Source organism: Trachymyrmex cornetzi, unplaced genomic scaffold (assembly GCF_001594075.2).
Source record: "Trachymyrmex cornetzi isolate Tcor2-1 unplaced genomic scaffold, Tcor1.1 scaffold67, whole genome shotgun sequence".
Taxonomy (NCBI): domain Eukaryota; kingdom Metazoa; phylum Arthropoda; class Insecta; order Hymenoptera; family Formicidae; genus Trachymyrmex; species Trachymyrmex cornetzi.
This window is the reverse complement of record NW_017299992.1, coordinates 2,725,570-2,739,558: the sequence shown is the minus strand read 5'-3', so window position 1 is coordinate 2,739,558 and position 13,989 is coordinate 2,725,570. Positions and strand designations below refer to the sequence as shown.

Here is a 13,989-nt window from a genome sequence, read left to right as displayed (position 1 = left end):
CAGGGAAGGACGCAAGAGGTCATTGATATCTTTTGCGTCAGAAAGCCGGTTTCACAATGGATCACAATCAAGCGACAGATTTTTGTATCAATCGAACGCTGGGCAGTTTATCGATGATGATCTTTCTAAGTGATGATTAACTTCAGTACTATTTATAAATAATTCGTGTTAGAAAAAAATCAATTGAAATTCAATTTTGATATGACAAATTTTTTTAAAATCTTTAGAGTGAAATCTCACTGTATATAGAATCAAAGTTCTGCTAGTTTTGAAAAAGAATGGCAGAATTTTCAATTTTTGAAAGTGAGATTTACTCTTTAAATTCTGCTCCAGAGATTGTAGAGAGATCGTTATTCATTTCATGTGAAGGTACCCTTAACGTAAATACAAAGGGAGGTGACACTTATAGAATTCTTTCTCTCGCGATCCTTTTTACTCATATTTCAAAAAATAAAATGTTACAGGCAAAGATTTTCTTTCTACAAAAAATATTGAAAATAAGAAATATTCTCTTTAAAATTTTTAGAATGAATCTCACTCTGGGCTGTGGGTGCAGATTCCCATCCAAGTTAATGTTATTTTATCCTTGGTGCTTACTAAATATATTAAACAAGGATAACATCATTCCTGAAAAGCAGGTATCGCCTTTGAAGAGTGAAATCTTACTCTTAAAATTTCAAAATTGAGCCACTATTTTTTAAGACTAGCACAATTTTCACTCTTTAAGATGAGATTCCAAAAAAAATTTAGAAAATAAAAGATATAAGAAAACATATTTTTTACGACTTTTAGATTTATATAATATGCTATTTGTTCGTGCATGTTTCTTGATCTTTTTTCGAACACAGATAAATTAACTGCTTTTGTGTTAAAATATGACGCTTTTGCACCAACCTTATTTCGGCTTATTTCTAAGATTGTGTTTCGAAAACACGATATTAGCGTTATTATTTCATTCTATTTTTATTTTACGTCAGAATGATACAATATAAGATAGAGACTACGCTCCGTTGAACGCATAATATGCATGAGGTATCATTTTATTCTTGTTATTCACAGAGCGTTAAACAAGGATAATACGATACATCATGCGCATTATGCGTGCAACGGAACGCAGCCAGAATGACATAATAGCAATGATAAAGCGCTCCTCGAACCTCGAACATAGCCTATATTTTTGTAATTTAAAGTTAAATTACAGAGTAGCAATCATGCACGTAAAAAATGCTGTATACACACACGAGTGCTTAAATAAATACCATTCTATTCGCAATACATAATTTATAATGCATCGTGCATTATAGCTAGAGACAAAGAGTGGTGTGTACGAATCAATGAATGGATATCAACATTTTCTCTACCGGTCTCTTTGTTGTTTGCTGATAGCCGTTACACAGTTTGATCATGCGTCGTTGAGCATCTAACTAAAGTGGGAGTAATTGAGCATGAAAACTTCATAGCGTGCACCCGAGCGACCTTTTCTCAGTCACCTGCCCGATCAATCAATCGACGTCGCGAATTTATACGGAGTATACCAAGAATTCTTCTCGGGGAAATAATTTACGCAATTATTTGAGTCAATTATGGAAAAAATAATTTTGTCGGTTTCGTACATATTGTTTGAATTGCGATTCGAATCTCGATTTCGTCTCGACAACCGAAGCGAGCAGTGCCAGTAAGAGAAAAAAAGAAGGGAGGGGATAATCTCCTGATTTTCGGGATTGGAAATTTCGAGAGAGAAATGGGATCGTTGTCCCGCATCGATTTACAAATCACATTGAAAGGAAAGAACCTTCTCGGCGCTGTAGACTGTCGTGTGTGAAGGCGGTTGGCAGGTTGGCTTCGGTCAAGCTGATCGATACGCGAAGTGCGAACGCGGCCGTTGAGTCGGCACGGAAATAGCCGAAGCGCGTCGACGATAGCCGAGGAGGGCCGAAGCGAGGCGGACGCGGCCGAAGTGTGGTTGAGAAGCGACGCATAGAGAACGACGCGCGGGGACCCCTCTCAGCTCTCCTGCACGGATTCGCAGCGAACGACGTACGCTTTTAACGGGCGCGGCTTGGCGTGTTTCGAAGCTGGCGTTTCACGCGGTAAAATGTCCTCCCTCGACTACTTGAACCTGTGCCGGTTATGTCTCGTGAAGGACCGCGTCTCCGTGCCGATTTTCGAGGGCGAGGGCGACGTGCGGCAGATTTTCCTCAAGATCACCGCCTGTTTGCCGGTCAAGGTAAGAAGCTAACTACGCCATTCGGCCGAGCTATGACGATCCGCCATCTTGCCGAGTCTTTGCGGACGGATCACAGATCCGACCTCCACGATGGAGATCTCAATCTCGTCGTTCCTTGGGCGTATTTCCATTGACGAGGAACGGTCGCTCTGTGATCCGTCGAGATGGCACGCTATATGACGCTACATATTACGCGGGCGTGTGCGAACCCCGTCTCGTCGCTCGTCGCCTTTGTGATCACCGCTAATTACTCGGTGAACTTTTGCCGCGCTTTTTACCTCGCACGGACGCCGTTTGATAAGAATACGGCCTCCGTTCCGGTCGCGCACCGACGCCGACGAAGTCGATATCTGTCCTCGCGAGAAACACGGCCATTGGAAATGTTTAATTGCGCGCACCGCGAAATCTATTAATTCTCGAGCCGTTTTCGACATCTTGCCGCCTTCGACGTTGCCTATGCGAAACGCGTGACGGCGACGCTTGCTCGACCAGCTCAACCTCCCATGGATCGATATTCCCTCATTTTATTTCATCATTTTTTATTCTTCCCCTCGATTCGAGCTGCAATTTCGCTTAAGTACGGACAGAGAAAAACGCGGAATAAACGCTACGCGTACGTTGGCCATTACTTTCTCGTTGATCGCTCAACGGTTATAATGGCGTCTCTTGTGTTTGTTGCTTCCGAGAGGCAATTCCCAGAAAACAATTTTATTGAAATCTACGTTAATATACATTTATTATAATATTTATAGTATTCATTATATTAATGAATTGAATTAATTTAAATTTTAACATTATACGAGATCTAATAACTTTGTAATTTTAATATATTGAAATATAATTTTGATACAAACTAAAATATTACCGTGTATACGAGATGTAATGTCTCATGAATTTTCTTTTTATGATTATAGGTGAACAGGGAAGACAAATTACCTAAGAAGATATGCGATGATTGCGTGTATAAAGTAGAATTATGTTATCAATTTTGGCATACGACAGCAAATGCTGAGAAACAGTTGCTTCAGTGGTTAGGCGAAGTGAACATGGAAGACAAACAGGGTTATAATGTTCTCAATCCGGTAATTACTGTTTCATATATTATTTGTTACTTAATTTTTCTCAACAAACTTACGAAAAATTTTATGCACACCTTGTACAATACTGTACAATCTTGAAAATTTAGAGGGCCTTTAAAAATGATATAAATCTGTAGAGCATCATTTGTTTGATTCTTCTTTTGTCTATGTTTACCTTAACTCCTTAGTGATGATAGCTAGTGATCGTAATATTTTGCATATTGTATAATTGTAAGTTTGTTTTATTATATATATATATATACTTTATATTTTATATTTTTATATATTTTATATTATAACCTTTCCCCGATATGCATTAGTAATCAATAAATTTTATAAAGATGTTACATGAGATATAATGGTTAGATAATTAAAAAGTTAAGTTGGATTATTTTAATTAGGAGACAAAGTATTATAAATTAGGTTTAATTTATTGAAACTTTTATTTCTTAATAAATACAAAACTTATGTCTGTTTCATTTTATTAAATTTTAGAATGGACTAAAGTCAGATCAGAACAATGAGAACAGGTTAGATGGTACTGTGATGCAACAAGTAAGCGAACATCAGAACAATATGAATATGAGTATGATGGACAACATGAGCCTCAATATGCCCATGATGATGTCAAGTAATACCCAGCAACAAATAACTTCAGTTCCTATGGACAACAGTGGTAGCTCTGTACAAAATGTTCAACCAGTAGCTGGACCAAGCACGCAAACGACGCATGACCAAATCACACAGAATCAAACAGATGCGCCTACGCAACAGGAAGAAGAAGACGAAAGTAGTGATGAAGATGAAAACTCGGACGATGAATGTGATGGAGATGAAGGTATATATACCTGTCCTATTCATTATATCTTGTAATGCATGTATTTAATTACTAGGCAAATAACAAAAAAATTTAGAAAAATAGGAAGAAAAAAAACCTTAAATTCTGTTTAAGGCCTACCTATAAAAGAAGAAAGTGAAGAAGATCCTAATAATAGAACTATTGAGCCTACAACATTTGTCAACGTTTCTTTGGCATGTGACGAAGCAGGACCGTCAGGACTTCAACAACAGAAAATTACAGATATGCCGGAGATAGTAATACCACAAACATCAGATGTGGATCCGAAAACTGGGTGAGTTTTCTGTTCTTACTTTATTGTTTAAGGGCCAAAGGTGCCATTTGTTGTGGTAAACATATACAATCATACAAAAACATTGCGTTGGTTTTATTTATTCATTTTTATCAATTTTACTTAAATTTGAATGAGTTCGTAATTATCAAATTACAAACTTGTAAGTATCAAATCAGCGATATGTATAAATAGAATAAATTTAACGATAATGAGCGTATTGAACGATAATGAATTATTATGGAAAAGTAGTTTCAGTAACTTAAAACAGAAGTTATCAATAGTATTGAAGTATATTTATTTCTAAAAAAAAAAAAAAAATCAATATCTAATGTGCGTATATGAGAATATTGTGCTCTGTTTTAAACTGTTTTTTATGCATCATGCTCTTTCCTTCATAAATTTGCTAATAAGTTTTAAAAGAATTGTCGAGTCTGTAAGATAGAAATGACAATGCAAGATAGACAACAACTACATCTGTAGCTTTAATTCTTATGAATGTGAGATTCAGGTAAATACAAGGTAAGTTTGAACACACCCCACAACCATCTTTGGCCCTAGGTGTTTAGCAATTTAAATATAACAATTTTAATTTTCTATATATTATGTATAACATTAACATTAATTTTAAACGATTTTGTCTGTTGTTATACAAGAAAACATGTATTACGCGATGATGAATTTAGAATACGAATTGCTAAGCACCTTGTTACTTTTACATGTGGTAGCATGTACATAAAGTGCATTTCGATAAAACACGATCTTGATATCAATTTTATAATAATGTTCTTTATATCTTATCGAATTTGATATTAATTTTAAACTTAATCGAAATGGACTTTGTTAGACATTATTTATATATGTGCAAAAAAATGGATAGAGGGATTTCTCTGGATTATCCAGGTAAATTATGTAACAAAAAGATTAATTTCTTTATCTAGCAAAAGTGATGTCTGAGAGAAACCAGCCTGATCTCTTTGTCCACTCATGAATCAAATGTTTACATGTTGTCGATATTAATATTCCCACGCTTACGTGATGGCACTAAATGCCGCACATGACCGTTATTCGGCCGATCCAAAAAAAATCACAGACGATAGATATTTTTTTAATGCAACGTATATCTACTATTTCTGATTTATGATCTTCGTGCTTTCCGACGCCTGCGCTTTACGATATTGCCAGGACACAATTACTCTATTAGTGTTACGACTAATCTTAAGAGTTACTTTTAATCTACGTAAAAAAATACGTGTTTTACGAGATCGTTAATAAATTTTACATATAATCGTCAGACGATAAAATTGCGTAATAGTGTATTTTAACCGAGAAAATAAATCGGTTAAGAATGATTAAGAATTTTGATGTTGAAGAAGATGAAGGATTGTATTTCTTCCGATTCGAAGATTTCTGCGAAACGAAAGAAAGAATCGTCCGTTAAGCGACTGCTGAATCAAGAGGATTTTTGTAAATACAAAGGCGAGTATCATCTTTTCTACATTTTGTATTCTATTTTATTTATAGGCCATCTCTTATATGCAAATAAAATAATGCGAATTCGTATCAATAATACTAATATACGAATTTGCATTATCTATGACAAGTTTGTCATTTTGGTTTGTCAAATGAATATTTTCTTATAAATATCCCGACGCGATTATAAGTTATTCTATCATGCACATTGCTTGAATTGCGCGTATTATTTCGCGCTTTCATAAGTGCAAAAAAATATATCGCGAGGGATAATTCTTTTTAACAAACGATAAACCAGGCTTGCATTATAGTTGCGCCGGTTTCGCGTTTGAAATATGTGAAAATTTTGTTAAATATTGCGCCTGGAATTGGCTGCAATATTTGTATCGCAATATTCTGAGCATATCGTTTTATATCATAAATTTTTATAACGCTTCTGTGGACGGAGAAAATTGTATTGTTCAGTTTTGGGTACAGTGAGCATCTGATATATGAAGGATTGATACATAGCACTTTTTGTGCTTTTACTGTGTCAAACTTTTATAGATTCAGTCACTCATCACTCGGTACTGAATAATACGTTTGATTTTCTCTTTTGTCTATCGTACTTACCGCAATTCTTAACTACGTTTTTATCTTATTCGGTATATTAGTGATATGTTAAAATAACATGTTACGGTGTGTTGGACACGAGTACACATGTGAAAAATCGCTTCGTTTTACGGTGTACAAATGAGAAGAAGATGCCATATCGTAATGGAATGCTTATAAAGGTGAGATTTTTTTATACCTGATTTAATTTGCGTTTTAACATGTTTTATTCCAAATCATTAGTGAGTCTTTTAAGTAAAAATTTGCTTTTCTCAACTCTTTTTGCCAAATTTTATGGCTTGATCTTTATTTTTCCCTTCTGCTATATCGTTAGGGAATATCTAATATGTATACATTTAATGTATATATATTTTTATTTATAATTAATTATTAATGGATACAATATGATGAGACTACAAAATCATTTCATGTCGCGCGCGTAATTAATAAGTCATTTTTATCATGTAATATTCATTATATTATTCTAATGTTATTTAAATACTATCATGTAAGTCTTACGAATTCGGAAAGCTTGATGAGTATTCACGTAGTAGATGATGATGAAACTTTCAATGCTGTTTGACTTGACGACAATCGCGACGACTTTCTCGATCCGCACATGCGCTCTTCTAACACATTATTATTATTATTATTATTATTGCTGCGTTTCGAGAGGGATGCCAGCAATGCCCAAGCACCTTGCACCGGCCACCTTGCAGCACTCACATAAGCATAAGATTTATCTTTTTTCTATCTTTCTCTACCTCTCTTTCTCTCATCACCGCCTGTATGCAAGATATATTTGTAATGATCACAAAAAACAGAATCAAAAGACGAAAGTTGTGTGTGCTCACGGGTCGTTCTCCGTTGCAATGTCCTTGGGTTTTGTCAATTTCAGGGAAGGAGGCGAGACCTTCGGTGGATTATCAGGGATGCTGCGTCAGATTCTCTCGCCCTCACCCGAGATCGGGGAGGCCGGTATGTCCGTCAATTGTAATCTCCTACAGACCAACTCGATATTTTCGAACCAATCGTCGATGCTTTCGTCGACGTTGCTCCCCCCACATTTTCAATCCGTGTGCCCGGACCAGTCTCTGCTTGATCAGGTGCAAATCTTTACTGAGTCTTATCCGTGTCCTACGTGCGGGCTGGAGTTCCGAAGTACCCTTAAGCTAAACTACCACATGCGAACAAGTCACGCCGCGCGTCCGGAATTCGAGCATGGTATTGAGAATCAGCCGCGGTACTCGTGCGCAATTTGCTCGCGGACCTTCGTTGCTTTAAATCACCTAAGGATGCACGAAGTTACACATTCTACGCCCATGACCACATGCGCGTCAACCTCCGCCAATCTCGCTACATCGCTCGGTGGCAACATGGAAAAAACATTCGCCTGCGATCTCTGCCAGGCCAGCTTTCGGTATCGCACACTACTGGAACGTCATCGGAGGATGCATCAAGAGATCGGCCAAGAGAAACCCTATTCCTGCCCGAGATGCTTAATGCGCTTCGAAACGCGCAATTTGTATAATCACCACGCGAAAACCCACAGACCGTTGCCGGCGAGTAATGACAATCGGATGGTCGCCGGTACGAATGCGGTGTCGTCGCCCGTCGATTCGGTGATAACCGGCAATCTCGGTGTTGTCGGTGGCGGTGCCGGCGGCGGTGGAACTGGTGGACCTGTAATCCCCGTCAAGCCCCTACCTTCTTATCCTTGCGACTCATGTTCCAAGCAGTTTGCGACTGCCGAATCGTTGACCACGCATAAGGCGGTGCACAGGTCGCGACCGCTAGTCTGCGACGTATGCGGCAAGGGCTTCACGCATCGCAAGTATTACGTGGTGCACCAGCGCATTCACACCGGCGAGAGGCCGTATCTCTGTGCCATGTGCGGCAAATCATTCACGCAAGCGTCGACGCTCACCGTGCATCGCCGTTATCATACGGGAGAGCGTCCGTATACCTGTACGCTATGCGGAAAGGGATTTGTTACGCGGACGATTATGCTTAATCATATGAAGAAACATTAAGCTAATGATCGCAATCAAATTCAAAATGTAATTGATATTCAAAAATCTTATTTGTGTGTTGATCTCGGAATCCATATTTCAACACTCTAAAAAAATTAATAAATAATATTGAGAAATTTAAATCAACTTTGATCGAATTGAAAGAAAGCAATTAAATATAATTTAAATAAAAAAGAAAAAAATCTGTAAAAGTAAGACTAAAAATGAGCGATACTTTTTTAATTACCAATTGAAACAAATTTTAATAGCTAGTGCGTATAATTTTTTTAAAAACAAATATTTTATTGGAAATAAAATTCTATAAAAGTAAAATATTTTTAATTGGACGTAATCTCATATGAAAGTTGTATGGTGTGTTGATATTTAACAAGTGCCTAAAATTACTCAAGTTACTCGCAGTATAGTAGGTCGGTATAATGTGGTAAACGAATTAAAATGTATATGGTAAATTAATTTTTTTTATGAACTATCTACATGATAATATTGATAATATATAATTCCGTATAGTTTCAGATAAAATATATTTAATAATCAAATCACAAAATCACGATAAAAGTACGCGAACAATTATATGCTATAATCATAAATGTTGTCATCACTGTGATATTGTTTGTATATTATACAAGACATTTAGAGTAATGAATATTCTTAAACGCGACGTGAAACTTTCTATCTTTTTAAATGAACATTGATATGGCATAATTTAGTTTCTAATAAGAGAAATTAGTACCTGCGCAATAATATAAAGTGCCTAAAAGTTCAATTTTCTAAATTATTTAATTTTTTAATCGTGAAGTAAATTAAAGTTTCAAAAACAATTTAATAATGAATAATTATTTTTATGCTTCTTGCATTAACATTACATTTTTGATTATATTAATGAAATTGTTGACCGATTGCTTTATAATACGGTAACTAATTTCAACTGAATTCAGGTGCCTTTAATTAATATGGGATGAAAGACAGGGTAGAACGTGTAACATGAATTACGTAAATGTGACATGTAAGTATGAAGACGCTTAAATATCTAGATATAGTCCTAGAAGTTACGTGCAATTTAGAAAGTAGATCCGCAGATAGAATAAATGATAGCGTTTAATGATTTTTCGCAGTGATTTTCGACCTTAGCGTTACATAAATGTTTATTTTTTTTTTTTTTTATTAATATAACATTAAATTGCATTTTTGCAAAAGTACGTTATACGTGCATCTCTGTGTATATATTGCCGATTAATAAAAATTGACAATATCTTTTACAAAGATCATGTATTTGTGCTAATATTAGTCTAACGATGATATATTTACAGAATTTTTCAAATGATGAGATTGATTTTATTTTGTTTTAAATATTAAAATGTATACAAAATGTATTCTTGTAAGATACATACCATAATATTCATTTATTTATATTTGCTCAACTATGTACATATAATTCATATCAATTATGTTTACATATGTAAAAAGTGCATTTTTAATATTGTAATTAGACTTATTGTTTTATATGTACGAGATTTTCGATAACAAAAAATCCTCCATGGGCTCTTGTTTTTTCAGCAGTTTTAAATTGTAACTTGGAAACGAAAAAATACATAAAAAAAATTCTAGCAAAATATTCAAAATATAAGTATTTTTCAATAAAATAACATTAGCAATTAGTAGATTAGATTCGTAAAATATGCTGAAAACGCCTTTTATATTCCAGTAATCGACAACTATATACAGGATGAGTCTCTTAAAGACCGACCACCCGAATAACACTTACAGTTTTGGAGATAGGAAAGAAGGTTTCAAACGAGAGTGGAACAGTTTCAAGAGACGTGCTTTGGTTGTTTTTTTTTATTTTAGGTAGAGGTGTCAAAAAGATGTGAAGGTCACCTCCATTTTTTAAAATTCTATAATTTTTTTTTATACAATATTTTGAAGAGATTCCTCGTAATTATTCTACATATAAAAGTATTAAGGTAGAGATATCAAAAAACCAATAGTAAATGAGATATTTTATACTTCATCGACACATATTTTGACATAAAATGTTAAATGACTGATAGATTATTAATTTTTTAATAATCTTACCGTAATACTTTTATGAACAGAATAATAAGATGAATAAATTGATGGAGGGAAAAGCATGGCTGCTTAAAAAATTTTGTATGCAAAATGGATAATTTTTTAAATTAGCAACTGTTTTTTTTCCACCAATTAATTCATCTTATTATTCTGTTTATGAAAGTATTAAGGTACGATTATAAAAAAATTAATAGTTTACGAATTATTTATGTCATAATATGTGTCAATGAAGTACAAAATATCTCTTAAATTATTGTTTTTTTTTTTATATCTCTACTTTAATACTCTTATATGCAGAATAATTAGAGAAATCATATTACGTAAAAAAATTATACAATTCCATTAAAAAAAATTGAGGTGACCTTCATATTTTTTTGACGCCTCCATCTAGAAGAACAACATGACCAAAATACGTCCTCCTTGAAACCTTTTTACTTTCATCTAAAACATTTTTCCTATTTCCAAAACTATGGGTGTTATTCGGATGATCTGTTTTGACTCACTGTATATATATATATATATAAAAATATATAGTTTTTATATAAAGAGAGAGAGAGAGAGAGAGAGAGAGAGAGAGAGAGTGAAAAAAAAGAGCCGCACATTCTCGGGAGAGCACACGCTTAATGTTTGAGTTGTGTTAAATTAAAATAAATATATATTTTATTTTATTTCAAAATAAAAGAAGAATTTTCTCGGTACATATGTTTAATTAGAAATGTTTTATTAAAAAATATTTATGCTCAATGTAATATTTTTGTAAGATTTTTCTTTATTTATTCTGTGATTTTTGACATTACAATTTAATATAGTTGTAATGTAAGCAGAAGAAATGTGACTTCTCTATAAATGTTTTAATAAATAAAATTTAAGAAACGTACATTTGTGGTACTAAAATAAAATTTATACTGAAGCATATGTTAATTCGAAAAACATTAACTTCAATAAGTTAAGGAACTATTAACTATATAAGTAATTCCTTTGTTCTTTTTACATTTGTGAATTTTTTTAAGTGCAAATGAATACAGTTGATAAAAAGTACAAAATGTTGATGAAAAATATCTGCATCATCGTTTCTCTAGTGATCGATTGCTTGAATTTAATACTTCAAACTTTCAACTGTTTGACATTGTATTATTCGCTATCATTGTTCAAGCGAACAATCTTTCAATATCGATCTGTAATTTATATTTTAAAAATATGGACAAAAAATATTAACATCCAAATAACTATAATTAATGGACATAATGTTCTGTAATGTGCAAGTATTACATGAATAGTAAAGCTATTATTTCGCGATATGAACAATATCTTAATTTTCTATAATACATTTATGAAAAAGTTCGTATAATTTTGCATATTATAAGATTTTTCCTACTGACATTCATTATAATTACCTAGTTGATTCTCTGCTCCTTTATATAGTTAAGAAAAGAAAACGAAACTCTTTTTAACATTTATATAATAGTATGTATAACAATTTTTTATTATATAATATTAAATTAATAAATTATAGTAATAAAAGTGTGTGCAGAGAAAAATGGTAAAAGTACATTTATACGAGTATGTTATACAGGGTATTTCTATTATAGAATATTTTTTTGATCTCGAGATAGTTCAGATTATTGAGTCGAATCTTAAAGAGAGTTTCGAGCTGTATCTCCAGTCGAACCTTGAACTGAATCTAGAGAGCTTCGTGAGCATTGCGAGCATTTCAGCGATCTATATTGTGGTTTTAATTGTATGTTTTGTACAGTCATATATGCACACAAGACATACGAGGTTTGATTCAAAGCTCGCCTCTAAATTCGGTTTCAAGTTCAGCTTGAAATTTCGCTTGAAGCCCAGCTTAAAGTTCGGCTCGAAGCTTCGCTCAAGATTCGGCTCGAAGCTTCGCTCAAGGTTCGGCTCGATAATATGGACATTTTTAGGTACTAAAAGCTCAATTAAAAAATATAAATTATTTACATCGGGTATAAATAATTGAAAATCAAATTTTAATCAATTAATCCTTGGAACAAATGGGTGTATTAAATAATATTAATCCTTGGAACAAATGGATGTGATATCAAATAATATTAATTATTTTATATTAATACTAATTAATACTAATTTTCAATTTGAAAATTATTTATCTGCAAGTATATTTGACATTAAAGATTATAGAAGTCCGACAAATTTCACTTTTTATCAAACTTTTTCTATGAGAGGAAATTAAGTAATTCAAAATTTTTCGGAAAATGTGTAATTGAATTTATGACTCGTATGATAGTAATACAACATTCTGTATATACTATAAGCAAGAAATAGTGAGATTATGCACTTAGAAGAAAAGAAAATTATGGTATGATAATATAATTAGTATTGTTAAGACGGCCGCATTTTATTAACGAACACAATACAAACACAACATTAGTATTAAGAAAGCATAAAATATAAATGGTATTTTGTAGTTGCGAATTGTATGCTACAAGGTTGCAAGTACAAGTAGTACAGAAGACGACGGTGTTCGTTCGCGAATAATCATTGTTTAAGCGTATAATAAGACATTGATGAGAGAAAAATAAAAGGCAGATGGCTACGTAATAAAGAGAATACTGGAAATCACAAAATGAGGCGCTTTATTGACTACCCAACTTCCATACAATCGAGCACGAGTGTTCAGCTGATCATCCCTGTACATATCTCGCTTACCACGTAAGGCCTGGTTAAGGCAACGAAAGAGGCAGCGAGGAACGAGCACTGACTTCCGTTTGTGTCTCTCTTCTTTCCAGATATTTTGTGTCAAGACTCTCGGTGCTGCCTCAGGATCGGCAGCAGTGTGGATCCAGCGTAATCAAGCAGATCTTCATCAAGCCGGTCAAGCTGAAGCAGTTACAGACAGACCCCAAACAATCGAAGAGGAAGACGACGCTCGTTTACGAGAGTACCTTGAAATGCGAGTTCTGTGGCGGCAATTTCATCTGTGAACAAGCTTTTAATATGCATTTAAAGATGCACGAATCTCATTCGGAAGAACAAATGCAGCAAGATGAGCAATTAGTCTGCGAGAATTGTGGCTGTACCTTCATGACGATACTAGAGCTGCGTGAGCATCAGAAGAAACACGTCGAAGACTGTTTTAGCTGTGACAATTGCGACTACGTGACCACCCGCAAAGAGAACTTAATCACTCATCAGAAGTGCCACAATGTGTCTAATTACAAGTATCAGTGCGAGGAATGCGGCGAACAATTCCAGAGCAAGAGCAACTGTCAGGTACATCTGTTGTCGCATGCGAATGAAAAGTCGTTTCAGTGCGACGTGTGTAACGCCACATTTCGCTACCGCCAAGGTCTACGATTACACTCAAAGCTACATCAACCGGACTATGTACAGCCACAAAGAAAACA

General features: G+C 34.2%; 2 protein-coding genes across 2 annotated transcripts in view; both read left to right on the top strand.

The window, feature by feature from the left end:
- Positions 1–1,495: 1,495 nt before the first annotated feature.
- The window catches only part of LOC108767296 (uncharacterized), a 74,389-nt gene continuing 61,895 nt past the window's right edge, over positions 1,496–13,989 (top strand). Inside the window, 4 exon segments of the mRNA XM_018517060.1 lie at positions 1,496–2,227; positions 3,142–3,309; positions 3,802–4,144; positions 4,259–4,439. Of these exon segments, the coding sequence (XP_018372562.1) occupies positions 2,096–2,227; positions 3,142–3,309; positions 3,802–4,144; positions 4,259–4,439 (824 nt within the window). The 5' untranslated portion in view covers positions 1,496–2,095.
- Positions 7,373–8,533, top strand: LOC108767294 (gastrula zinc finger protein XlCGF26.1-like). The gene has a single exon (XM_018517058.1). The coding sequence runs from the start codon at positions 7,373–7,375 to the stop codon at positions 8,531–8,533; it is 1,161 nt and encodes a 386-aa protein (XP_018372560.1).

Bases quoted from the DNA above. Each gene is read 5' to 3' on its own strand.
- LOC108767294 (XM_018517058.1), top strand. From the start codon at position 7,373: ATGTCCTTGGGTTTTGTCAATTTCAGGGAAGGAGGCGAGACCTTCGGT.